The sequence below is a fragment of the Sus scrofa genome, chromosome 5 (assembly GCF_000003025.6).
Source record: "Sus scrofa isolate TJ Tabasco breed Duroc chromosome 5, Sscrofa11.1, whole genome shotgun sequence".
NCBI lineage: Eukaryota > Metazoa > Chordata > Mammalia > Artiodactyla > Suidae > Sus > Sus scrofa.
Window position 1 is genome coordinate 7,163,048 of NC_010447.5, and position 25,654 is coordinate 7,188,701.

The window sequence follows — 25,654 nt, forward strand, 5'->3', positions numbered from 1 at the left end:
CGCGGCACCACGGGCTTTGGCAGGAAGACTCTGTCGGGGGTGACAGGCATGCGGGGGGGTGGCAACCGTAACTAGATGACTCTGAGGTCCTGTCAACTCCAGCGCCTCTGGAGAATTCCAGACTGGTAAGATTTTTAACCCTGAGATACCAAGAGAATGTTCTCCTAAAATGTCAGGCCTGTGGGACTCGGCAATGAGTCTTAGGCCTAGAACTCCGAAATTCTACGTGTGCTGAAACTTGTCTCCCAACACTGAGCATCTATTGTGAATCGCTTCACAGTTTCCCTTGGATTGGAGGCTGGGACGCTAGGAACTACACTTCCCAGACCCCTGTGCCCCTGGGTCCTAGGCAGGGTTTGCATTCACCCAGGGAGAGGTGACAGAGGGATGGAGTGTGGACAGAGGTGGAGGCCACATTTCCTCCAGCAGGTGTGGTTTTTGCGGCAACCAACAGACTCCTCATTCCACAGCCAGGCACCCACCTCGGGCAGTGGGGCGGCTGCAATCCTGGTCGGCCTCTCCGCAGCCCCTGACCATGTGGGAGCTGCACAGCCCGACTCCTGGCCTCGCTTGTGGAGAAGGAGCCTAATGGCCCATGGGACCCCGGGGCTTCCGCTCCTCCAGCCTTCTCAGCAGTTCTGAAAGTCCCCGCCCCCCCACATCACACCCTTGTCTGTTGGAATAGCCCAGGGGCTCTGTGTATCCCGACTTGATCTATGCTCCTGAGAGTCCTGGCATCTCTGGGCAGAGGCATGGAGTACAAAGCCGTGACCGTACCTGTTTTGGGGTAGCAGAGCTGGCAGGCCTGCTTGAACTCGTGGGTGGCAGCCAAGGGGTTCTTGATGAGCAAGGCGGTATTGGGCATGGAAGGCTCTGGCTGTGACAGAAGGAGGTTGGCCATTTGGGGCACTGGATGATGGCTGGAGCCACTGGGGCCAGCCTGGCACCAGCCTTGGGGGGCATTGTGACACCCTCCCCAATCCCACCCAAGAGCGGAACTGCAGGTCAGGACCCTCCCTCTTCCTCTAGCCTCCCAGCCGGGGGGCCCCTTATAATGTGACCCAAGATTTCAGCAGGCCTGGACCAGTCTCGTGGGGATGCACAGGTGACAGTGGTCTTGGCCTGGCACACTGCCTTGAGTGAAAGCCACCATGAAAGCAGAGAGGCAGGAGTGGGCCTGACTAGGGCTGAAACACAGGCCCTCCCCAACCCCTAGCCTCTCTCCCACACCCCCAAGCCATCAGCAGATGGAGAAGAAGCAAAAACTCAGAGAGGTTGGGTGACTTCCCCAGAGCCACACAGCTTGTGTTTAGGCTGAGGCCAGAGTGCAGGCCACCCACGTCCTGGTGAAAGGCTCTCCTAAACTCAGGCCTGGCTGCGTCCTGAGACCTGGGGTGTCACTGAGCCTGGAGAATGGTTTAACCCCTCGGAGTCTCGATGGCCTCGGGTGAGACAAGGGTGATGGTGCCCTCTGCTCACCCTCGCAGCACACGGCTGGGCTGGGAGGGGTTTGGAGGGGCTTGGGGGAGGCCCTCCCAGCCTGTCCACTCCTGGCGTCCTTATCCCACGCTGAGGGCTCACTCCTCACACTGCGGGACGGCCCACAACCAACCCCCATCCCGGGACGGCATGAGGTACCTGGGCACCAGTCCTCGCCAAGTCACTCACCGAGGACGCTGGTTTCTGAGAGCTGTTTGGGGGACGATGGTCCTGGGAATTGGTTTCCTCTGGGCAAGAAGACACAGAGGTCACCTGCCCTGCTCTCAAGGTGGCCCTCCATGGGCGGCTTCTTACCTATTTCTAACTTGGAGAAGCCACCCACCCTCTCCTATTTGAGCCACTGCCCAGGGCAGAGAAGGATCCGAGCCAGAGCGGGTCTGCCCTGTGCTTGCCCCTCCCGCACCCCCATGGCCCCGGGACAGAGCCTGAGCGCCTCAGCTTGGCTCACGGGTCCTCCGAGCCTGCACTCAGGCCTTCAGGGCCCCCAGCCTGCCCTCCCCGCTGGCCAACTACTCTGCTTATCTGCCAGACCCTCCATCACCAGTCCTGAGTCTCACTGCTCCCGCTGCCAGCGGTGACCCTGCTCAGTGGCCACCTCTTCCAGGAAGTCTCTGTGAAGCCGGGGGAACCCCCTGAAGCCCCGTGAAGCCCTTGGCAGTGAGCGCCCTGCGCTAGGCCTGACTGTTGGAAAGCCAGTCCTGCAAAGGCCCAGATGGTCTGTTTCCTAACTGGGGACCAAGCTCAGAGTGGGGCCCAAGGAACCCGGGGCCTTGCTCCCTTTCCCTGGGATCCCACCAGTCTGGCCACCCCAGGGCCCCGGGAGGCTGGGCAGAGAGCATCAGATTGCAAGTCTGGAGTCCTGGACTAGCCCAGCTCTGCTGTTGGAGCTTGAACAGGACACCCAGCCCCTCAGGCCTCAGCCCTGCACTCTGCTGAGCGCTGCAGGAGACACAAACGCAGAAAACATGGCCCTAGACCATGAAGCAAAACGGAGCTGGAATCCCAACTCCACTCTCCAAAGACTCGCAACCTGTTAACTGTCCGTGGGTGCCCACCCAGGCCTCACCCATGAAGGAGCTGGGCTTGTCTAGGGAGCCACGGGTTGACCCAAAGCTGTCGAGGGCATCCAGTCGGGTCTCCGAGTACGGCAGCAGGTCCAGGGAGTCCAGCGCCGAGCCCGGGGGGTCGAGGGCATCCAGCACAGAGGCAGCCAGCTTCTTGGAGGGGTCCATGACGAGGCCAAAGGAGGCAGGGGGCAGCGGGCTGGAGACGGGGATGGAGCCACCCACCACAGGTGGCAGCAGTGGGGTCCCGCCGGGGAACACGGGGATGAGCTGGGGCAACTCGCTGGGCACACCGCTGCCAGGCAGGCCACCCTGCACCAGAGACTGTGAGGCGGGGACAGAGGGAGGGGTCGAAGGAGAATGTGACACCCAGACTTGGGCAGAGTGGGCCCGGGCAAGCCGACGCCTCTGTGCCTCAGCCCAGACCTGTCCCACCGGGTGGAGCCGGAGTCTTTCTGTCCAGTCCCCTCTGGGCACACGGTCTCACCTCCGTGTTTCTACCCACAGCAAATCCCTGCCGGGGCCTCAGTTTCCCTACCTGTGACATGGAGACGGGGCCTTCCCTCCACCCCACGTGGGCCCTGAGGATGAGGGTGACCATGGGGTCCCACGGGGAAGCAGGGCTCAGGGGGACAGGAAGGGGCAGCACGGCTCACCAGTGAGTCTAGGAGGGTGTCCAGCTCCGGACCAAAGAGGTCCCCGTCGGAGAAGTCGTCCAGGCTCTCGGTGCTGGGGACGGCCCTGCTGCTGCTGTCCAGGGGGGCCAGCAGGTCCAGAACGTGAGGGAAGAAGGACATCGTGGGGGTAGAGGGGAGGGGGGCCGGGGAGCCTCGCAGGTCCACGTAGCAGTCTGCGGATGGGGGTGGGCTCAGTAGCGGCAGGGGTCCTGCCTGGTGGGAGTGGGAGAGCTGTCCCCAGGCCTGGGATTCTCCTCCGACAACCCCCCCCACCCCCACTCCTGCCAGAAGCCCTGCTGGCCCTGCCGGCCAGAGCCCCCGGGAGGCTCAGCCACAGGGAAGGAGGTGGGCACAGAGCCGGAGCGGGCCCTTCAGTCCCATGGCGTCTCCCTGGCGGGCCTGGCTCGGTGCCTGGACATCCTAGCTCCGGGGCCAGCAATGTCCTCTCTGAAGGACACTTAAAATGTGACCCTTCCTGGAGGACTTTGAAAAAGCTGGACTCCCAGGTGGGGAGAGGCCGGGGCCACCCCTGTAGGGACCCCCCACCCTCCCAGGCTGGAGGGGTGCTCCCTGCAGGGGTAGGGGGGGCTTGTCCTGAAGCCACTATTTTAGGCTTCAGGCAGTGCCTGGGGCAGGGCGGGGGGGGGGGCCCGCAGGACCCCCGACCACAGGCAGGGGGATGGGAGGGGCTTGACCCATCTGACCTCTGGAGCCTGGGGGAGGGGCTGAGCTCTCCCCAGGGCCCATCTCCACCCTGTCCCCTCACATCAGGGACATTACCTGTTTCGATGTCATCTATGGACCCCAATCCATTGGAAATTCCCTGTGGAGAGGCAGGACAGGGGGGTCAGACAGACAAGGGCCGGGAAGGCCGTGGTGGCTGGGGCCTCCCTGAGCGACTGCTGCTGATGGTTATCGAGGGGCTGCGGGGCTGGGGACAGATGCAGAGCAGGGGCAGACAAGCCCCAATCTGCCCCTCGCCAGGGAGCCCTGGAGGAAGGGAGGTGACCCCTGAGCCCCATTTGCTCAGCCGCCGTGGCACAGGGTCCACACCTTGGGAGGTATTTTACTGGGGCCTCCACACACGTGCCAGGCGTGAATAGTGTGCAGCTCAAAGACAAAGGGGCCAGCCCTGAATCACCATGTCATCCCCCCCCGCCACGCCGCTAATCACAGCCCTAGGCCGACTCAGCCCAGGTGGGACCCACTACCACCTGCAGACCTGTTAGAGGGAAAGCCGGACCCGAGCCCGCCCTGCGGCCCGTCCAAGTCCCTCACCCTCTCTGGACCCGTCTCCTTATCTGAAAAGTGAGCTGACAGTCACCCAGCTCCTCCGACTGTTAAAAGGATGAAATCGTTTGATCTTGGACAGAGCTCAGAACAGTGCCTGACACACAGGAAGTGCTGTGTGTGTCTGTTAAATGCCGTTTAACACCGGATTTTAAGTCCAAACCATCAGCAGGTTGGCCTGGGTGAACTGGTGTCCTCGGTCACCAGCCCCCACGCGCACGTCCAGCTCCCACTGTGCTGCAGGTTTCCCCACAGGCCTCTAGGCCTTCACTCCAGCTGCTCCCCTGGCCTTGAGAGCTGCGCCCTCCTCCCCACCTGCCTGAATCCTGCCACCCTGGCTCTGGGAAGTCCTCTCCAGCCAAGGCGGCCTCGGGCTCTGACTGTTCCTAGAACTCACAGCCCTCCTTGCCTCTTGCTCCCCATGCTGCCCAGAGGCTGCTCTGGCACAGACGCTGTGTCTGCTGGGCCGCGCCATCCTGCCTGGATCACTCCCTGCCTCCCCATCACTGCTGGCAGGAGAGAAGAGGAGCCCTGCAGAGTCCTCTCCAGGCTCCCTGGCTGTTCTTCACATACACCTGCCTCAGGGCCTTTGCACACACTCTGCCACCCCCGCCACCCCCAGTCTGGCATTGTCTTTTTTTTTTCTAGGGCTGCACCTGTAGCATATGGAGGTTCCCAGGCTAGGGGTTGAAACAGCTAAAGCCGCCAGCCTACACCACAGCCACAGCAAAGCCAGATCCAAGCCACAGCTGCAACCTACACCACAGCTCACGGCAACACCGGATCTTTAACCCACCGAGCAAGGCTAGGCATCAAACCCATCTCCTCCTGGATACTAGTTGGATTCATTACCACTGAGCCACATGGGAACTCCTGTCTGGCATTGTCTTAGCCGCACGCCCTACCCCCGCCTACTCTTCAGCCTTTGGGTCTCATCTTACAGGTTGCTGATGCTCAGTCTAAACCAGGCCTCCCAGGCCCCATGGTCCACGGCTCCCCACACTCTGCCTTTACGGCTCCCTCAGAAACGGTCAGGTTAGTGTCCATCTGCCCTGGATGTGAGCCTTTTGAGGGCAGGGTCCATGTTTGTTTCATTCACACATACGTACCCAGACCCCGGCTCAGTGTCCCGCACATCCCAGATGTACCCAGACAAGTCACCTAACTTCTCTGTGCCTTGTTTTCTCTTTGGCACTAGGGGGTAAATAGGACCGCCCCCCAGGCATGTGATCCTACTTGGATTACGCATTCATTCACTCACAGCTACCGTCTGAATGTTTGTCTCCCCCAAATTCAGAAGTCTTAACCATGAAGATTATGGTATCATGGAGTTCCTATTGTGGCTCAGTGGTTAGCGAACCTGTCTAGCATCCATGAGGACGCAGGTTTGATCCCTGGCCTCACTCAGCAGGTTAAGGATCCAGTGTTGCTGTGAGCTGTGGTGTGGGTCGCAGACGCGGCTTAGATTGTGTGTTGCTGTGGCTCTGGTGTAGGTCGGCAGCTACAGCTCCGATTCAACCCCTAGCCTGGGAACCTCCATATGCTGTGGGTGCAGCCCTAAAGAGACTAAAAAGACAAAAAAAAAAAAAAAAAAAAGATTGTAGTATTAGGAGGTGTGGCCTTGGGAGTGATTAGCCCAAGCTGTTAGTCAACCCTCTTCCCCAGGCAGGTGCCTGGCCTCAGCAGTGGGGATAAGGATAGACTGAGCCCAGCCCTTCAGTGTGATGCCTCTGGCCCCGCTGATCGAGGTCATTTAGATCCCAGAGAATGAATCCAAACCTCTCATGATGGATGAACCAAGATAGGTTGGTCCTGGGACAGGGGGCAGGGAGGAGGGCTTGGGAGGGAGGCTCAGGGTCCGGGTCCCCTCCTACCTGATCTGCCACACCCGCCGCAGTGCCGTTACTGAGCAGAGAAAAGGTTTCCAATTCCTGCCAGACATTGGAGAGAGAGGCAGAAAGAGATGACGATGCTGCAAAGATGCTCAGAGTCCCACCATCCAGGGCCGCAGAGGAGCCCCCCACCCCCAGGCGAGTGGGATCTGTGGTGCCCTCCGAGGTGCCTGGCCTCAGGCCTGCAGGGAGTCAGCTGCCCTATCTCTCTGGGTCAGGTTCGGGGGGTTGCTTCCTGCAGCCATGACTGGGGCAGGGGACTTCCAGGTACACGCTCCTGGAGTGTGCCAGACACTGTGCCAGGCACTGGCCCAAACACTCTCTCATTTTGATGGTCCCTTGAACCCTCCGAGGCGGGCACAACCGTCTCCGCATCCCAGATGCGGAAAAGAAGGGGAAGGAAGAGAAGGCCCGATTTGCTCAAGGTCACAGCGGAGTCTAGAGCACGCCCTTTCCCGTGAGCGGCTCCATGGCCCACAGTAGCAGCCAACTGCATATCCGTGGATCTGAACGAGCCAAGCAGACACCAACATTTCACCTATGCGCCACACGGGGTTATTTGAGAACATGAGGCTGAATGACACCCGTGTCACCTGAGGTCATCTCCAAGGTGTTGAAGTTGGCGAGGGCCGGGGAACGGAGCAGGCTTTAACAGCTGGTGCCTAAGGTGAGCTGCAAGCATTGGCTGTTCTTTCCTTTCCCAAAATGTTCTGGAAGTCGTTCCAGGGCTTTCAGCCAACAGACAGGGAAGATCACCTGCCATCAGTGCCGTCTGTCCTGGCCTGGCCCCGGCCACCTCATGCACTTCTCCCAAAGGCGCCTGGTCCCCCTTGCCGGGTCTCCCATCCCTACCCCGGCCCCAGCACCCAGAGCCCACCTACCTGGGGCCTCTTATATGCCTTCCGAACTCGCAGCCCGAGCTTCTGAGCCAGCTCCTGGCCAAGCTGAGTGACACTCTCATCCTGGGAAGGCAAGACACAGGGGAGAGGGGGGCAGACTGCTCTGCCTCACGAAGCCGTGCTCGCGACCCCTGTGCAGCCCTGCAAGGGGGTCCCTGTTACCCCACCACCCAGCTAGTGTACCCAGGCACCCACGCTTGTTTTTCCTTTTATTGTGGGGAGTAGAAAGGAATAATCTTTGGTTTTAATTGCAATATTATCTTTTCTTTTTTTCTGGTTGCACCCATGGCATGCGGAAGTTCTAGGTCCAGGGATGCAACCTGCGCCACAGCAGTGACCCAAGCCACAGCAGTGACAACGCTGGCTCCTTAACCTGCTGAGCCACAGTAGCAAGTGACAGCATCACTGCAAAGGCTGAAATGTTGCATCAGCCCACCTCACCCTAGACAGAGCACGGCTGACAAGGCTGCTGTTTTCCAACAGGGCTCATCTAGGAATTTACACGCATGCAGATTAGTTTCTCTTTGCGGGGATCACATTATACCGTTTGTTTGTTTATAACTTGCTTCCTTCTAGAACGAGGCTGGCCCACGGCTGGTGCTCAGTAACAGCGCCCCGCTTTCCTTCCTCCCTCCAGGTCTGTACCACTGTCTGTGTACCCGTGTGCCAGGCACCAGCTAGGGGCCGGGACACGACAGTCACAGGGCAGATGGGGCCCGGGCTTCACGGACGCTGCACCAGCAGGGAGACCAATCAAGAAACAGAATCGGTGACTGCAGGCCGGGCTGCAACAGGGCAACAGGGGTGCTGAGACAGCCCGTGTTCTTGTCCACCTCTCCACCTCACTGATGACTCCTGGAGCCCAGGGTCTGAGTCACCTCTGGTCACCGTGCTGGGCCCAGTCAGTGTTTGCCCACAAAGACTGGAAAACAGGGGAATTTGACTCAAAGGCAGAAGTCCTTGTCTGGGTACTTTCCTCAGGGGAGTTACCAGCCCTCACTGGGCCTGTACAGGGGGCTGAAAGCCATCTCGCCCTCCCATGAGTGGTGGCCATGAGTCCTGGATGGGCACCTGCTGTGGATGCTGAGGATGTGGTACAGGTCAGAGACCACTGTCACGAGACAGGCTCTTAATTGTCAAGTGACCTGAATTGGAGAAGCAAGACTAAGAAACACAAAGTATAATATCAGTGAATGTTCGAACACTTACTGGGTCCAGCCATTGTGCCACCTGCCCTGTATGATTTTCTGATTCCATCCTCAGCACAGCCCTATCATGCCTGGTATGTTGTCACCCTGGCTTTACAGTGCTGCCAATCAGGACGCAGAGGGGCTCAACCGTGCGTCCAAGGTCGCAGAGCTAGCAGGTGGCAGATACAAGATTAGAACCCAAACCCAGGCCAGTACTTTGGCACTGGCATCCTGGGTCACTGTGGATACAGCCTCCTCTCTGCAAAGCCCACCAAATCCTTGCTTCTTCCAGCCGCACTCAAGCCCTGCCTCCTCCAGGGAGCCCTCCAGGATCCTGACCTCCTGAGCTCTCTCAGCCCTTCCTGGGCAGCATTTACCCCTCTCCAAGCCCTTTTACACCCATCATTTCAGAGAAAAAGTAGGAAGGGCACTTTTTTTTTTTTTTTGTCTTTTTAGGACCACACCAGCAGCACATGGAGGTTCCCAGGTTAGGGGTCCAAGCAGAGCTGTAGCTGCCAGCCTACACCAGAGCCACAGCAACGTGGGATCCAAGCCACATCTGTGATCTACACTACAGCTCATGGCAACGCCGGATCCTTAACCCACTGAGCAAGGCCAGGGATTGAACCCTCATCTTCATGGATATTAGTCAGGTTCGTTAACCGCTGAGCCACAAAGGGAACTCCAGGAAGGGCACTTTAAAGATGTGGAACTGATGCACAGAGAGGGGAGGTGCTTTGTCCATGATGGTGCCAGGGGGCTCAGTGGTGGAGTCAGGCCTGGGCCCCAGGGCTGGTTCCATTTGTCTCCTAGTAGACTGCGGGTCCCTGACAGGCACCGATCTGGGCACTCGGTAAACATTTGTTAAGCTGATGAACAAACAGGGAGGGGACACGTGCCCAGCCGTGCAAGGGCTGGGACAAGCAAGATCCTCCACTGGTTATTTCCCATTGCCTCTTCCCCACCTCGTGGCAGCCTGCACATCAGGATCCCACACATATGGCACCCCGTTTGGCCTTCCCACGTTCTCTTAGAGTGTGGAGATTAACACCACCTGGGTTCAAGTCTTAGCTCTGCCACCACCCCTGGCTAGGATTTGGGGTTAGGTGCCTTTCTCTATGCCTCTGTCTCCTCATCTTTATTTTTTGATTTAAAAAAAAAACTTTTTGGCCATGCCTGTGGCATGTGGGAGTTCCTAGGCCAGGGATCAAACCCTTGCCACAGCAGCAACCTGGGCCACAGCAGTGACAATGCCAGGTCCTTAACACACTGAGCCACCAGGGAACTCCTGTCTCCTTATCTTCAAAATGGGGATAATAACAGTATCTACCTCAAAGGATGTCACAAGGGTTAAATAAGTTATTACAGGAGTTACCGTCATGGCTCAGGGGTTAATGAACCCACTAGCATCCACAAGGATATGCATTCGATCCCTGGCCTGCTCAGTGGGTTAAGGATCTGGCGTTGCCATGAGCTGTGGTGCAGGTCACAGACACGGCTCGGATCCCGCGTTGCTGTGGCCGTGGTGTAGGCCAGCGGCTATAGCTCCGATGGGACCCGAAGCCTGAGAACCTCCATAGGCCGCGGGTACGGCCCTAAAAAGACAAAAAGAACAAAAAATTTTTAAAAAATAAGTCACAGCGCAAATGTACTTTGAGCAATGCATGGTGTTCACACCAGCACCTGCAGCTATGTTTCAGAGACGGAAAGTAAGGCTCAGGGAGGGGTGGTGCTTGGCCCAAGCGAGGGCCGGGGCAGAGGGCTGGGGGCCTGGACGCCGCCGGCGTGGCCGTGGGGACGCACTCACGTGGGGCAGGGCCAGGGAGCAGCGGCTGCTGCACGCGTAGGCCTCCTTGTGGCGTCCCAGCTCGGTGAGGGCCCGCGCCTTGCGGAACAGCGCCCGGATGTTCTCGCCGTCCAGGCCCAGCGCCTTCTCGCTGTCCTCCAGCGCTTTCTCGTACAGGCCCTGCCAGGGAGGAGCGGGGGCGCCAGTCAGCACGTGGTCCCCCGCGCCCCCGCCCCAGGCCTCCTGCCCCCAGCTGGACTGAGGACCAGCCTCCCTTCCCCCGCAGAGGAGGATGCTGGAGGCCTGGAGGCAGGGAGGGAGCGCAAAAGCTCCAGGAAGCAGCTCCAGTGTTCGGACTCGGTCAAGAGCATCTGTGTGTCCAGCGGAAGGGGTGGCCAATGGGCACTGACAGGACATGGCGGGGAGGGGGCTTCCAATTCGACCGTGAGGAGCCCGGAGAGTAACACAGGCACCTCCAGAGGAAGTGAAATCACGAAGGCAGAACACAACGTGGAGGCACCCGTTTGTCCAGAACGGTCCAGTCTGGATGGAGAGGTGTCACTGCCTCCTCTGCAGAGCCTCCCACAGGATCTGGGGAATGACTGAGTCAGTGAGTGGGGACAGGGACGAGGAGGAGCCTGGAGCTTCACAGAGAAGAGAGGAGAGCAGAAGGGAACCAGGAGGGAGGTGCAGGAGTGCCCGAGGTTTGCAGAAAGGGCAGCGGGCCATGAGGGAGGCGGCTCCCTGCCCTGACTGCCCACAGACTCCCGCCAGCGCCCAGGCCCCCCTGAGATTCTGACTTCATTCACCTGGGGTATGGGGCACCAGCGTCATTTCTAAAAATATTTCATTCTGTATCAGTCCTTTAAAAGCTGTCCAGTGAGTCTGCTGGGCACTGGGGTTGAGAGCCGGGGAGCAGAAGGCGAGAGACTGGGGAGTTCCTGTCGTGGTGCAGCAGAAATGAATCCGACTGGGAATGATGAGGTTGCAGGTTCGATCCCTGGCCCGCTCAGTGGGTTAAGGATCGGCGTTGCCATGAGGTGTGGTGTGGGTGGCAGACGTGGCTCAGATCTGGTGTGGCTGTGGCTATGGTACAGGCTGACTGCAAGAGCTCAGATTCAACCCCTAGCCTGGGAGCTTCCATATGCCGTGGGTGTGGCCCTAAAAAGCAAAAAAATAAGGGGAGAGTCTGCCGGGAGGAGGTGTGGGCCTGGCTGGAGGGGCGTGGGGGGGGCAGTGGAGGGAGGGCGCCGGCTCACCATGGTGAAGTAGCAGGCGGCCCTGTTGACATGCAGCTTGCACAGCAGCTCCCGGGGCAGGGCCACCTGGTCGGATGCGGCGTAGTCAGCCACGTTCAGCCCCTCCATGTACTGCACCAGGGCCTGCTTGTAGTCCTTCTCCCGGAACAGGTCGTTGCCCTCAGCAAACAGGTTCTGCACCAGCTTGAGCAGAAAGGCCTGCCGGGAGCGGGGTGCAGGGAAGCTCAGGGGCCTTCAACAGCCCCGCCCCCACGGCCACCCTGCCCTTCACCTGCCCCAGCCCCGCCCCTGACGCTCACCTCATATTCTTCTTGCTTTAGGGGTAGTGTCGACCTATGGGAAAAGGAGAAGGATACAGGTCTGCTGGGCCCAGGGTCCCCAGGCTCACGGAGGCCCAGGAGCCAGAGCCACAGGTGAGAGACCAGGCCGGAACGGGCTCCTCCAGCTCAAACCCCAGATGACGCCTTGTGGACTGGGGTGAGGGGACAGCAGCTTTCTTCTCCCTAAATCAGCACCATGCTGGCCAGCCCTTGGCTGCAGGCAGAGGGCTGGAGGAAGGTCTTGCATTTGCCCCAGGCCCAGCAGCCGGGCTTTCCCAGGTGCAGATGCGAGAAAAGCAGACCAGCTCCAGCTCCAGCCGGCTGTCCTCTGCCCCAGTCCCCTGGGGATGACCACGTCCCCAAACAAACCTGCAAGTACAGGCCCACCAGCGGCACCCCCAGCCCACCTCGGGGCCCCTTAGCTTGGGAGTCTCTGCCTTCCTCCTAGCCCTGCATGCAACACACACCCCCCAGCTGAGACCGGTACTCAGAACCGAACCTCTCACGCCAGACCTAACAAATAGATGGGGCTTGGGCACCCTTCTGCCTCTGGCCAAAAAATGCCAGCTCAGCACAAAGGGTCAGCGCAGGAGCACTGGGGTATGTCTGTGAGGCCACGTGGCAGAGCTGGAAGGGAAGCTGGCATTTGTCTCCTGGTCTCTCATGCTACAGAGGGGGACATGGACACTCAGAGACGTGCTGTGACCTAGGTCACACAGCAGGTCGGAGCCAGGGCGGAGTGCGTGGCTGGGGCTCTTTCTGTTGCCCAGAGCCACCGTGAACACCTGGGCAAAAAAGAGCAGCCGAAGCTAGTGACAAGTAGTGAGAGAGGAGACACCGGAGGTCCCCTGTGTTGGGGAGGGTGTATCCCTGATTGTGACAGCGGGGCCTGCCACCCACTTTCTCACTTGCCTCTGCACCGTCAGAGACCAGGACCCGTCCCTCCTTCTGCAGCCCAGCCCCCACTGCTCTCCTCCCAACTGGTCTTCCACCTCGAGCCTCGCCCTTCCAGCATCACCTTCATCTTCATCAGGTCACGCCCTGTCCTCAGGGTCACCTCATCCTGGTGTTTAAGGCACAAACCAGCCCCCCACCTGTCCAGATCACTTTCTGGATCCTACGATGCTCTGTGCCCAGAGGTCCCTAATAAATGTTTGCTAAGCACACGACACGAAGTCTGTATGGGAGGAAACGGTCATTTTAAAAGGAGCAGGTCCCACCGTGGATCCTGCAAAGCAGCCCCTTAGGAGACCTGCACATGAGCTCCCAGGAGGCCGTCCTGTCGCTAAACTTTTGAGAAGGGGAAGGAGGACACAGAGCTAACATGTACCCCAAGCACAATGACCCTGGGGGGGGGAAAGTGGCATTACCTCCATTTCACAGGCACTGAGACCACCGGGAAGCAGGGACAACCGGATGTGGATCTAGGGCTCAGAGGTCCAGCTCCACAGAAATCAGTGACTTTTTTTTTTTTTTTTTTAATGCTTTTTAGGGCCACACCCAAAGCACATGGAAGTTCCCAGGCTAGGGGTCGAATCAGAGCTACAGCTGATAGCCTACGCTACAGCCACAGCAACACGCAATCCCAGCCATGTCTGTGACCTGCACCACAGCTCATGGCAACACCGGATCCTTAACCCACTGGGAGAGGCCAGGGATCAAACCTGCATCCTAATGGATGCTAGTCAGATTCGTTTCCACTGAGCCAACACAGGAACTCCAGAAATCAGTGACTTAAAGACAGAATTCTTATGAAAGAGAGCAGCTTGCCTTGTTGACCAAACTAAAACTGGGGCACTTCCCCCAAATGGAAGACAAGCCCCCAGGGAAGGGGTGGGTCACAGCTCCTGGAGCCAGGAAAAGTGACCACATTGAAAGTTGGGGAAGGAGAGTGTGTTGTGTGAACATACACCAGAGCAGATTGTGTGTGTGTGTGCGCGCGCGTGCGCGCGTGTGTGGGTGTGTGTGTGTGAAAAAGGACCCAGCTTGTGTGAAAAGGCAGGTCTGTGTGAGAGAACAAAACCGGGCCGCGTGTGAGGGAGTGCAGATGCAACTCGCAGTTTTGTGGGGAGTTGTGTTTAAGAAAAAGAATACAGCACTAGAAACAAAGAATTCCTGGGAATCCATTCAGGGCTTCGAAAGGACCCAAAGCGAGGGGCTGGGAGCTTACGGTTCATTAGCATCATGATAAACTTGCCTCGGAGGATCCATTTAAGAGAGAGAAAAGAGCTAGTAAAAATATTTCGTGTGTAAAGAAAAGGATGAAAGAACATGGCATATGGGTGGAGGGGGCAAATAATAGAAAAAAATGTAGGCTTTAGAGTCAGAGAGACTCAAATTCCATCACTTAATAGCTGTGTGACTGTAAACAAATTCCTTTTTCTTTCTTTCTTTCCTTCCTTCTTTCTTTCTTTCTTCCTTCCTTCCTTCCTCCTTCCTCTCTTTCTTCCTTTCTTTCTTGTCTTTTTAGGCCCACACTCCTATTGCATAAGGATGTTCCCAGGCTAGGGGTCAAATCAGAGCTATGGCTGCCAGACACAGACACAGCCACAGCCACAGCCACCCCGGATCCAAGCCATGTGTGCAACCTACACCACAGCTGATGGCAACGCCGGATCCCTATCCCACTGAGTGGATCCTTAGCCCACTGAGCAAGGCCAGGGATCGAACACACATCCTCATGGATAACAGGTTCGTTACTGCTGAGCCACAACTGGAACTCTTTTTTTTTTTTCCCCTGTCTTTTTAGGGCCATATCCTAGAGTGTGGAAGTTCCCAGGCTAGGAGTTGAATCGGAGCTGCAGCTGCTGGCCTACACCACAGCCACAGCAATGCTGGATCTTTAACCCACTGAGTGAGGCCAGGGTTTGAACCAGAGTCCTGAAGGATATCAGCCGGGTTCCTTATAGTTACCACTGAGGCCCACGGGAACTCCTGTAAACAAGTTTCTTAACCTCTCTGAGCCTCAGCTGTCTCATCTGCAAAATGGAGATAATACCACCTGCTTTACTGGGCTGTTGTGAAGATTAGAGAGATGACGGCTGGAGTTCCCCGGTAGCCTGGTAGTTAAAGGATTCAGCATTGTCACTGCTGTGGTGTGGGTTTGATCTCTAGCTGGGGAACTACCCCATGCTGCAAGTTCCGCCGAAAGAAAGATAAACAGCAGAGAAGTGATGGATGCGAGAGGCCCAGCACAGAGCCTGAGAGACGCGCTCAGTGATCAGGGGCTCTCGATTTATTGTAACATGTGCACAGACAAGCAGGAGAATTAACAGGGAGTGTAGGAGCCAACGTAGAGGGTGAGAGCAAAATGACATATGGGACAAGACCAAAGGGAAACCAGGAGCTGGGAGTCCCTGGGCGTGTGGGTTCATGGCTCAGGGTTAGCGGCACCGCTGGCTCTGCCACTCCAACCCCCTTCTAGCGTGTCCCACCTGGTCGCTCCCCAACACTCCCGGGAGCCTGGAGAGCAGGAGAGCGCATGCGCGGGGCGGGGCGGGGTGGGGAGTGGAGTTTGCCCGCCTCAGAGGACCCGCCCGGCCCGCCCCACCGCACACTCACTGAATGAACTGCAGCCCCTTCTCGATGTCCGCCTTCCGTCTCTGCCTCTCCATCAGTCTCTGGGGAGAGAACACAGTCCATCAGGCAGTCGCGGGTGGGTCGCCGTGCGCTCCGCCTCCCCCCACTCCCGGCTCACCCCCTCTCACAGGTGCGGGGTGTCCCTGAGGGGCCACATTGACCGCCCCAACCAGCCACACAGCGCTGCCCTCCACACCCTTGACCCATGGGCTCTGGGTTTGCACGGCGCCTTGGAGGCCACCTGCCCTTTGCCACACGTGGCTTGGGCTGCAGCTGCACAGGATACCGGTGAGTTCAAGGGGCAAACCTTGTTTTACTGAGCAGCTTGGGGAGAAGAGACGCAGAAAATGCACCCTGATGCCATGATTATGGCTACAATGTAGCACCACCATGGGCCAGCCGCTCTGTATGAGGATCCCGCTGAATCTGCATGAGGGGGACAGAAATCCGCATTTTGTCCCCTGAAACTTAGGGAGCCCTTGTCACGAGCTGGCGAGCAGCTGAGGCAGGGTTTGAACCCAGGCCACGTTCCTTTCATGCCCCCAGCCGCTGCTCCGTGCAGCCCAGGCACACACCCAGAGCTGGCCTCCTCTGTACGAGGCGGGGGTGACCCAAGCTCTCATCATCCTCACACCTACGCCCCATGCCAGGCTTCCAGCCGATAGGCTCCGGTGCCTCTGAAATTCCTTCAGCCTAGGCGGTCCTGCTCCCTCCACCCTGTGAATGGAGTCTATCCATCCCTCAAAGCCAGCTCCGCCATGGAGTTGCCCTGCTCCTTTCTTTTCTTCTTCTTCTTCTTTTTTTTTTTTTTGTCTTTTTAGGGCCACACCCATGGCATTTGGAGGTTCCCAGGCTAGGGGTCAAATTGGAGCTGCCGCTGCAGGTCTACGCCACAGCCACACCAGATCCGAGCCACATCTGTGACCTACACCACAGCTCACGGCAACACCAGATCCTTAACCCACTGAGTGAGGCCGGGGATCGAACCTGTGTCCTCATGGATACTAGTCAGATTTGTTTCCACTGAGCCACAACTCGAATTCCGCCCTGATCCTTTCAACAGGACCATCACACACTCATTCATCCTATGTCCTGGGAGCCTGGGGTCAGACCCCATCCTTGCCCTGGAAGAGACGCTCTTCTTGGGAAAGAACACCCCGCGTGGCCCAGCACTGGCAGGGGAGCTGGCGGAGGGGAAAGGGCCCACAGGCCTGGACAACGAGCAGGACAGGGCCCAGCCACGTCTGCCACGCCTGCCACACCTGGCCTGCCACTTTGACCATCCAGGCCCTCCCTCCCTACCCCCTGGGGTGTTGCCTCATCAGACAGGGGACCACCCTCCTCACTGCCCCCACCTCCTCAAGGCCATCACGGGGGTCCTTCAAACCCCAGACCCTGTCCTCCGGGGCCCAGAGCTTCTGTCCACCTTCACTGGTCCCCACGCTAGCCTATGCCTTGTAGGTGCACCTATTGCCCTCCTGGGACCGTTCAGCCCGCAGTCCTCTCAGAAAACCTCCACAGTCAGAGACGAGGCTCCAAGTCAGTTTCTCAGCCCTGAGGTCCGAGCAGACTTAACTGGAACAAGAGCTGCTGGTACTGGGTCCCAGTGGTAGTTCCTAATAAGTCTGAGTCCCACGCCAGGGAATAAACCTTCTCGGCCCCTGGCGGTATAAAGAAGGCACCTCACCCGCCGGGCATGCGTCCACGTCTCTGACCACAAAATCTTGAAGCAGCAGCGTGGCCGTGCACATGGGCTCTGGAGAGAGGTTCAGATACCCTCTGAGCAGCAGCTTCCTGCTGCAGAAAATGGAGATTACAAACAGCCCCCAGCCACAGCATCACTACAGAGAAGGCACTCATATCAGCCTGGCACGTAGTAAACACTTAGGTGGCTATTAGATCAGAATTCCTATGCTAGGAGTTCCCACCGTGGCTCAGTGGTTAATGAATCCGACTAGGAACCATGAGGTTATGGGTCTGACCCCTGGCCTTGCTCAGTGGGTTAAGGATCCGGTGTTACCGTGAGCTGTGGTGTAGGTCACAGATGCGGCTCGGATCTGGCGTTGCTGTGGCTCTGGCAAAGGCTGGCAGCTACAGCTCTGATTAGACCCCTAGCCTGGGAACCTCCATATGCCATGGGTGCGGCCCTAGAAAATACAAAAAGACCAAAAAAAAAAAAGAATTCCTGTGCTAGACATTCAAGTCAATATTTTCTATATGCCCATGATATGCAAATGAGAAGGCCAGGCGCCTTCCCTACCCAGGCCTTACACCCTAGTCAGAGACATGCAGAGATACCCCAGTAGCTCCACCCTAATCCAGACTTTTGTGGTAAACAGGCTGGGATGAGACACAAAGAAAATGGAAGTTTCTCAAAGGGGGAGCCAATGTTTGAATTGGGCTTTGGCGGTTGAGTAGGAGTTGGCTCAATGGTGTCAGGGAGGGGAGATCTTCTGGCAGGATGCATGAGATGGTTTAATGAAACCAGTGTCATCTCCTTCATTTTATCTGATCCCAATGGATGACCCTGGAGGCTGGACTGTGCCCAGGACCCACATTTGAGAGATGGGGAGAGTGAGGCTCAGAGGGTTCACAAGGCCTACAACTACTGCCTGCAGGTTGGGAATGACACTGCTGCTCTTCCCCCTCAAAAGCTCTATAGGAGTTCCCGTTGTGGTTCAGCGGTTAACGAACCCGACTAGCATCCATGAGGATGCGGGTTCAATCCCTGGCCTCACTCAGTGGGTTAAGGATCCGGTGTTGCTGTGAGCTGTGGTGTAGGCCAGCGGCTACAGCTCCGATTGGACCCCTAACCTGGGAACCTCCATAGGCTGCGGATGCGGCCCTAATAATACAAAAAGCAAAGCAAAGAAAAAAGGCACCATAGAGGCGGCAACCTGCCCAGGCCCCTAAGCCTGTGCTTGGTGGCTGCGGCTGCTTGTGTCCTGGAGAAGGCAGATGTATCCATGGAGTGATTTGGAGGCTCCTGTGCAAAATACCTTTCTCCTAGGATCTATACATCGACCACTATAGATTCCTTTCATCAAGCATAAAGGTCCCAGGCCAGGGCCGGCAAATAGATTTCATCCCATTAGCAACACGGCCAGGCTAGTAGGGGCTGCCCAAGGGGGCGGCGCCCTCGTGGTGCTTGAAGGAAGTGCCACCATGTGCAAGGCTGGCCGTGAACAGGGGTGCCCAGTGGAGGCGTGTATGCCTTGGGCCTTCAGATACCCCTTTCCCCATGAGAGTAAATTATTGCTAAAACTCATATTTGTATCAAGTGATACCAAGTGGGAAGCCCAGGTCTTACTGGGGCCCAGGAATGCAGAAGGAGGGAAACACTGGCCTTCTCCTTTAGGAAGATTTTCCGACTCCTCCCATCACGAGTGAATTAGTCTCCTCTACACCAAGGGCAAGGACAGACCTCAAAAGGAAGGATTTAATTCAATCCAACCAACATTTATGACCTTCCTCCTTAGCCGGAGCTCTGGTGCTGGAAGTGGGGGTGGGGGAGGTACAGAATGCATCAAGTCACTCGGGCCCAACCCTGACCTCCAAGAACCCCTGGCCCAGTGGGAGGGAAAGACAGGTGAGCCAGCAGCTGCAGTGCAGGCCAGCCGTGGGTGCACTGGCTCTGTGGGCAGAGGTCAGAGAAGGATCTGCAGGAGATGGTCCTTGGGCTGGGTGTGAAGGAGAATGACAAGTTTCTGGGGTAGCTTGGGAGAGGACCCCCCGCAGCATGCACACTAGGCCTGGCTGGGATGTCCCAGTTCCCTGGAGGACCCCCCCATCTGCACAGCCGTGATGATGGGGAAGCCCAGCGACATCCCACGGGGTTGTAAACAGGTCAGCACTCAGCCCTTGCCAGGGACTCGGAGAAAGCTGGGGGGTCGCGGGCAGCAAAGGAAGAAAACCCACATTTCCTGGACGCCTGTCCTACAGCAGGTAATGCGCTTACCTGCTCCCAGTTAAAGGGCCCTCTGCCCACAACTCCAGTGGTCCCTGGGAGGATGGGCATGGCACAGACCACCCCAAGAGCCTCATGGTCTAGGCTCTACATCTGGCCTTGCCCGACCTTGGACGTCACGGAAGGCAGGCTACTAAGCACCTGCTAAGTGCCAGACCCCCAGATGCAGGGGCTGGTAAAATATAAAGCACACCACCCAGAAGGAACAAACCCACAGAGGCCACCAGAACAGTGGCCCTGGGGAGGTGGGGGAACCACACATACTTTCTCCACTCACTCATTAAACAGGAGTGGCCACTTCCACTGTGCCAAGTCCTGCTCTGGTGCAAGGGACATGGCTGCAACTAAAAACCCCTGCCCTCAGAGGGCTCACAGTCTAGTGGGGAAACCAGCCTGCAGGGTCCAGTTACAGTACAAGGAAATGGGAGCGTCAATAGAGCCATTCATCCTGCCGCTGCCAGCCATGCCGCAGTGAGCACAAGGAGCCTTCCATGTCCCAGGCCTGTTGAGGATCTACCAGTTAACATAGGCAACAAGGGTGTTCCTGCTGTGGCGTAGCAAGCTAAGACTATGACTGCAGCAACTTGAGTAGCTGCAGAGGTGAGGGTTCAATCCCTGGCCCAGTTCAGTGGGTTAAAGGATCTGGTGTTGCTAAAGCTGCAGTACATGTGACAGCTGCAGCTTGGATTTTTCTTCTCCTTCTTCGTTTTTTGTCTTTTCTAGGGCCACACCCGCGGCATATGGAGGTTCCCAGACTAGGGGTCTAATCAGAGCTGTAGCTGCCGGCCTACGACGCCACAGCCACAGCAATGCCAGATCCGAGCCATGTCTGCAACCTACACCACAGCTCACACAACGCCAGATCCTTAACCCACTGAGTGAGGCCAGGGATCGAACCCACAACCTCATGGTTCCTAGTCGGATTTGTTAATCACTGAGACACAATGGGAACGCCTCTTCTTTTTTTTTTACTGGCCACACCTGTGGCACTTGGAAGTTTCTGGTGCAAGGGGTTGAATCAGAGCTGTAGCTGCAGGCGTATGCCACAGCCACAGCAACAGCAGATCTGAGCTGCATCTGCAATCTATACCACAGCTCACAGCAACACCAGATCCTTAATCTGCTGATCAAGGCCAGGGATGGAACCGGCATCCCCATGGATACTAGTCAGATTCTTAACCCACTGAGCCACAATAGGAACTCCTGCAGCGCAGATTCAATCCCTGGCCTGGGAACTTCCATACACCGCAAGTGCAGCCATAAAAAAAAAAAAAAAAAAAAAAAAAAAAAAAAGTGACAAAGTAGCCCTTCTTCTAGAGCATAGGTTCTAGTGGAGGAGGGATACAACAAATATAAAATGTAACAATGAAGGAGAAAATGAGGAAAGAGAGTGACAGGGTGCTTTAATTACATAGGGGACTCTGGGAAGGCCTCTGACACTTGAACAGAGCTCTAAATGCCAGAAGGGAACAAGCCATGTAAACGTTTGGGGAAAAACATTTAGGCAGAAGAAACAGTGAGTGCAAAGGTCCTGAGGTAGAGACTAACTGGTATATCTGAGAAAGAGCCAGGAGGCCAGCGTGGGAGCCAGTGGGGAGCACGGTGAGTGGGAAGGTCAGAGACATTAGCAATGACCGTACATGAGGTCTCAGAAGTGGGACAAGGACTGTGGCTTCCACCCTAAGTGCGATGAGAAATAGCAGGAGGGCAGCTGAATGACTGGCTCTGCCCTACATGAAAACATCTTGTCATTAAATAAATGAGATTTATTTAAATTTCACCCCATCAGGCAGGAAAACAGTGCTACTAAGAGGTTAGGAAAGTCATCCAAGGCCACATAGTGATCCTGGAACCTGGGTCAAAGGGCCTGGGGAGAAGGGCCTGAGACAGGCTCATTAACAACATGCCAGAGTTTCCTGGTGGCCCAGTGGTTAGGATTCAGTGCTTTCACCGCTGTGGCCCAGGTTCAGTCTCGGATCTGGGAACTGAGATCCCACACCAAGCTGGTGCACGCTGCAGCCAAAAAAAAACAAAAACAGAAAAACCCCTGAAATAACGTGCTAGGCGAGCAAAGACTCCCCCCCACTCCTTAAGCTCCTTCCTCTGGGAAGAACACTTTTATAGGTGGTTGTTATGAGTTGAATAACCCGCCCAAATTAATATGTTGACGCCCTAACCCCCAGTTCGCCTGTACTTAGAGACAGGGCCTGAAGGAAGTAATTCAGGTTCAATGTGATCACGAGGGTAGGGCTCTGACCCAGTATTCTGCCCTGGCAGCCTGGCTAGACTAGCAGAGCTTCTGGCACCGAGAAGGGGGGTGCTGCTATAATATGGAAAGTGGCTTTGGAGCTGGATGATGAGTAGAGGCTAATGGAGTTTTGAGGTACATGCTAGAAACACCCTAGGTTGCCATAAAAGACCATTGGTAAAAATATGGACACTAAAGATCTCAGATGAAAATAAAGGACGGGTTTTGGGAAACTGGAGGAAAAGGTGATCCTTATTATAAAATGGCAAAGAAGTTGGCTAAATTGTGTTTCGTGTTTGTCGGTAGGGGGACCTCACAAATGATGAAGTGGGCTATTTAGCAAAGGAACTTTCTAAGCCAAGTATGGAAGCTGCAGCATATGGGTCCCCCTTACCGCTGACTGTAAAATGTGAGAGAAGAGAGATGAGGAAGGAATCACTTAACAAGAGGAACCAGAACGTGAAGAATTAGAAAATTCTCAGCTTATGCCTAAGCCAAAAAATGAGAATGTTCTGAAGAGAACACCAAGGGTGTGGCTGAACAACTGTTGGGTAAGATTACTGTGGATCTAATCGGCCATCAGCAGAGGTCAGCAGTAGAGATGGGGAGTTCCCGTCGTGGCTCAGCAGTAATGAACCTGGCTAGTATCCATGAAAATGTGGGTTTGATCCCAGCCTCTCAGGGGGTTAAGGATCTGGCGTTGCTGTGAGCCGTGGGGTAGGTTGCAGATGCGGCTCCAATCTGGCGTTGCTGTGGCTGTGGTGTAGGCTGGCAGCTGTAGCTCCGATTTGACCCCTAGCCTGGGAACTTCCACATGCAGTGGGTGCAGCCCTAAAAAGAAAGAAGAGAAATAGAGATGGGATTATACGAGCAGAAACAATGCCAGTTTGAATTAAGGGGGACAGAGAAAGCTGGATGACGGAATGAAGGCAGGCTACAGGACTTCTGGAATTCTACAGGGCAGGACTGTAGATCTATTTGCCTGCAAACATGCTCTGTCCTTTAAGAAAAGGGAAGCATAACCCAGCAGGTGATTCAGAGATCATCAGGGCTCCCTCCTCATTTCAATGAGCGGGGCCACCGCCTCCTTTTCAAACAGGCCCAGAGCCTTAGGGGGCAAACTGTGGGCAGAGCTGTGTGGGTGATGCTATGCCCCAGGGGGCTGGCAAGGAGGAACATCGAGCCAAAGACAATGATTCCCAAGCCTTAAAATTGAATGGAATTTGCATTTTTGGACTTGCCTGGAACCCATCACCTGTTTCTTCTTTCCAATGAATCCCTTTGGGGATGGGAACTTCTACCCTGCGTCTGTCCCACCATTGAACTTTGGAAGCTCATAACTTCTCTGGTTTCATAGGTTCATAGCTGGAGAGGATGAATCCTACTTCCAGTCTCTGACTTAAAAGAGACTTTGGATTTGAGAGTGATGCTGGAATAATTTAAGGATTTGGGGGCTATTGGGATGGAATAAATGCATTGTGCATGTGATGAGAACATGAATTGGGGGAGGTGCAGGGGCAGAATTTAAAGACTGAATGTTTGTGTGCCCCCCCCCAGATCATATGTTGGAAGTTCTGACCCCCCAAAGTAACTGGAAATATGGCCTCTAAGGAAGCAGCTAAGGATAAATGGGGTCATAAGGGTAGGGCCTTGATCTAATAGGATTAGTGTCTTTATTAGAAGAGACTGGAGAGTTCTCCCTCCCTCTCCCCGCAGGCAGGCATCACCAAGGAAAGGCCAGATGAGGCCGTGGGGAGAAGGCAGGCAGCTGTCTGCAAGCAGGAAGAGCACGCTCACTAGAAACCAGATGCACCAGCACTGCGGTCTGGGTCTTCCATGCTCCAGAACGGTGAGAAAATTAATTTCTGTTGTTTAAGCCACCCAGTCTATGATACTTTGTTACAGCAGCCAGAGCAGACCAAGACAGTGGTTAAAAGATCTTTTGTTCTCAGCCAACGAGGGTGGTGAGTTCCCCAGCTGCGGGTCAGGCACAACTCAGATGGGGCACTTGCTGGAAGAACAAGGAGCACGTGAGCCAAACAAATCTTATTTCTCCCTAAAGAAAAAAGTCCAAGGAGAAAACTGAGGCTCCCATCTCCCCAGAATCCTGCTGCCACGCTACGCAGTCCCTTTTATCCAACTTTGGGTCCTGGTTCTTATAATTTAGGAATTTCAAGCTGGACCAGCCTCCAACAGGCTCTTCTCAGAAATACAGCTGAGAACTAAAGAACTAACAGGAAGAGCTCCCTTTGTGGCTCAGAAGTTAACAAACCTGACTAGGATCCATGAGGATGTGGGTTCAATCCCTGGCCTCGCTCAGTGGGTTAAGGATCCGGTGTTGCCATCAGCTGTGGTGTACGTTGAAGACGTGGCTCAGATCTGGTGTTGCTGTGGATGTGGCACTGGCCAACAGCTACAGCTCCGATTGCACCCCTAGCCTGGGAACCTCCATAGGCTGGGTGTGGCCCTAAAAAGAAAAAGAGAACTCCTGGGAAATGATCCCCTCAATGTGTCAGCACAATATGTGACCTCACTCCCAAGTGTATACCTGGGTTCAAATCCAAGATCTGTTCCCTATTAACTGTACAAGCTGCATAATTTCCTCGTGTCTCACTTCCCTTTCCTGTAGAACAGGAATACTAATATCTACTGTACAGGATGATTTGAAGGTTCAATGAGATGTCTGACACATGATAAGCATTTAATATCAACTATTTTTATTTTATAATCATTATGATTAGGTTAAAAGATGGGCAAAGAACATAAACCAGAAATTCACAGGAAACATAAACCATTAAGAAAAGACGCAAACTCACTGATAAGAGAACTACATGTTAAAACAACAAGATACCTTTCACCTATGAGGCTTAGGAGAGGAGAGAGGAGAGAGAGCCTGGCTGACCATGGTGGAAGGACAGGCACTCTCCAATGCTGCCAGTAGACTGAGTGTGGGAACTGCTAGTGTCTCTGGGACGCCACATCTACCAAAATGAGCAAGCTGCTGCCCGGGCAGCCAGCTTCCCTTCTTCCTCCCTGGCACAGCCCAACGCTGTTCCTTTCCCATGTACTCAGGTGCACCTGTGCTGGGCTAAACCAATCATAATGGTCCTTCCTTGCCAGTGATTGGCTTGGGCAAGGGCATGTGACATCATCCTGGCCAATAGAAAGAGGGGAATTCAGCCCAGAGGCTTCTGGGAAAGATCTCCTTCATACTTAAAATGGGACAGAGGAGGCACTCCTGCTATGCGGCAGTGGGTTAATTATCTGACTGCAGTGGTTCAGGTAGCTGCAGGTTTGATCCCCCACACCACCTGGCAAAGCGGGTTAAAGGATCCAGCATTGCCATAGCTGCAGTGTAGGTCACAGCTGCAGCTGAGATTTAATCCCTGGTCCACGCCTCAGGTGCAGCCATAAAAAAAAGGGCAGAAGAGGGAGTTCCCACTTGGCACAATGGGATTGGCAGCATCTCTGGAAGTATGGGACGCCGGGTTTAATCCCTTGCCCAGCACGGTAGGTTAAAGGATCGGCCTTGCTGCAGCTAAGGTACAGATTGCAACTGCAGCTCAGATCTGATCCCTGGCCCAGGAACTCCATGTGCCTCAGGGCAGCCAAAAAAATTGACAGAAGAAATAATCCCCTTTTCTGCTGCTGCATGCCAGAGTGTAGGAAGAAGATGGCAGAGCAGAAAGATGGACCAAAGGTGTCTGACCCAATAAATTAACTGACCCTGGCACGGCTCCACTTCATTTAGCATGTGAGATTATAATAAATTCCCATTTTTGAGGAAGGAATTCTAGATACTTGCAGCCAAAAGCCTTCCAAATGATAAAACATCCTTTCCCTTTGACAGAAATTTCTCTTCTAAGAATTCAATCTACCAAAATCCTTGTACAAGCCCTTGACTATATTTTTACAAGGTTTTCTTTTTTTTTTCTTTTTTGTCTTTTTAGGGCTGCACTTGTGGCACATGGAAGCTCCCAGGC

At 55.6% G+C, this 25,654-nt stretch overlaps 1 protein-coding gene across 2 annotated transcripts in view; it reads right to left on the reverse strand.

Moving 5' to 3' along the window:
• The window catches only part of ZC3H7B (zinc finger CCCH-type containing 7B), a 52,806-nt gene that overhangs the window by 14,424 nt on the left and 12,728 nt on the right, over window positions 1-25,654 (reverse strand). The window contains exons 2-12 of one of the 2 annotated variants that reach the window (XM_021091458.1): window positions 15,439-15,497; window positions 11,857-11,890; window positions 11,558-11,755; window positions 10,320-10,478; window positions 7,305-7,385; window positions 6,406-6,462; window positions 4,022-4,064; window positions 3,221-3,414; window positions 2,567-2,888; window positions 1,669-1,727; window positions 778-877 (exon numbers count right to left, since the gene is read on the reverse strand). In XM_021091458.1, coding sequence (XP_020947117.1) covers window positions 778-877; window positions 1,669-1,727; window positions 2,567-2,888; window positions 3,221-3,414; window positions 4,022-4,064; window positions 6,406-6,462; window positions 7,305-7,385; window positions 10,320-10,478; window positions 11,558-11,755; window positions 11,857-11,890; window positions 15,439-15,491 — 1,300 coding nt within the window. In that variant the 5' untranslated portion in view covers window positions 15,492-15,497. Of the gene's footprint in view, window positions 1-777; window positions 878-1,668; window positions 1,728-2,566; window positions 2,889-3,220; window positions 3,415-4,021; window positions 4,065-6,405; window positions 6,463-7,304; window positions 7,386-10,319; window positions 10,479-11,557; window positions 11,756-11,856; window positions 11,891-15,438; window positions 15,503-25,654 lie in introns of those variants that run through there. The other variant, XM_021091459.1, reaches the window with a different exon arrangement.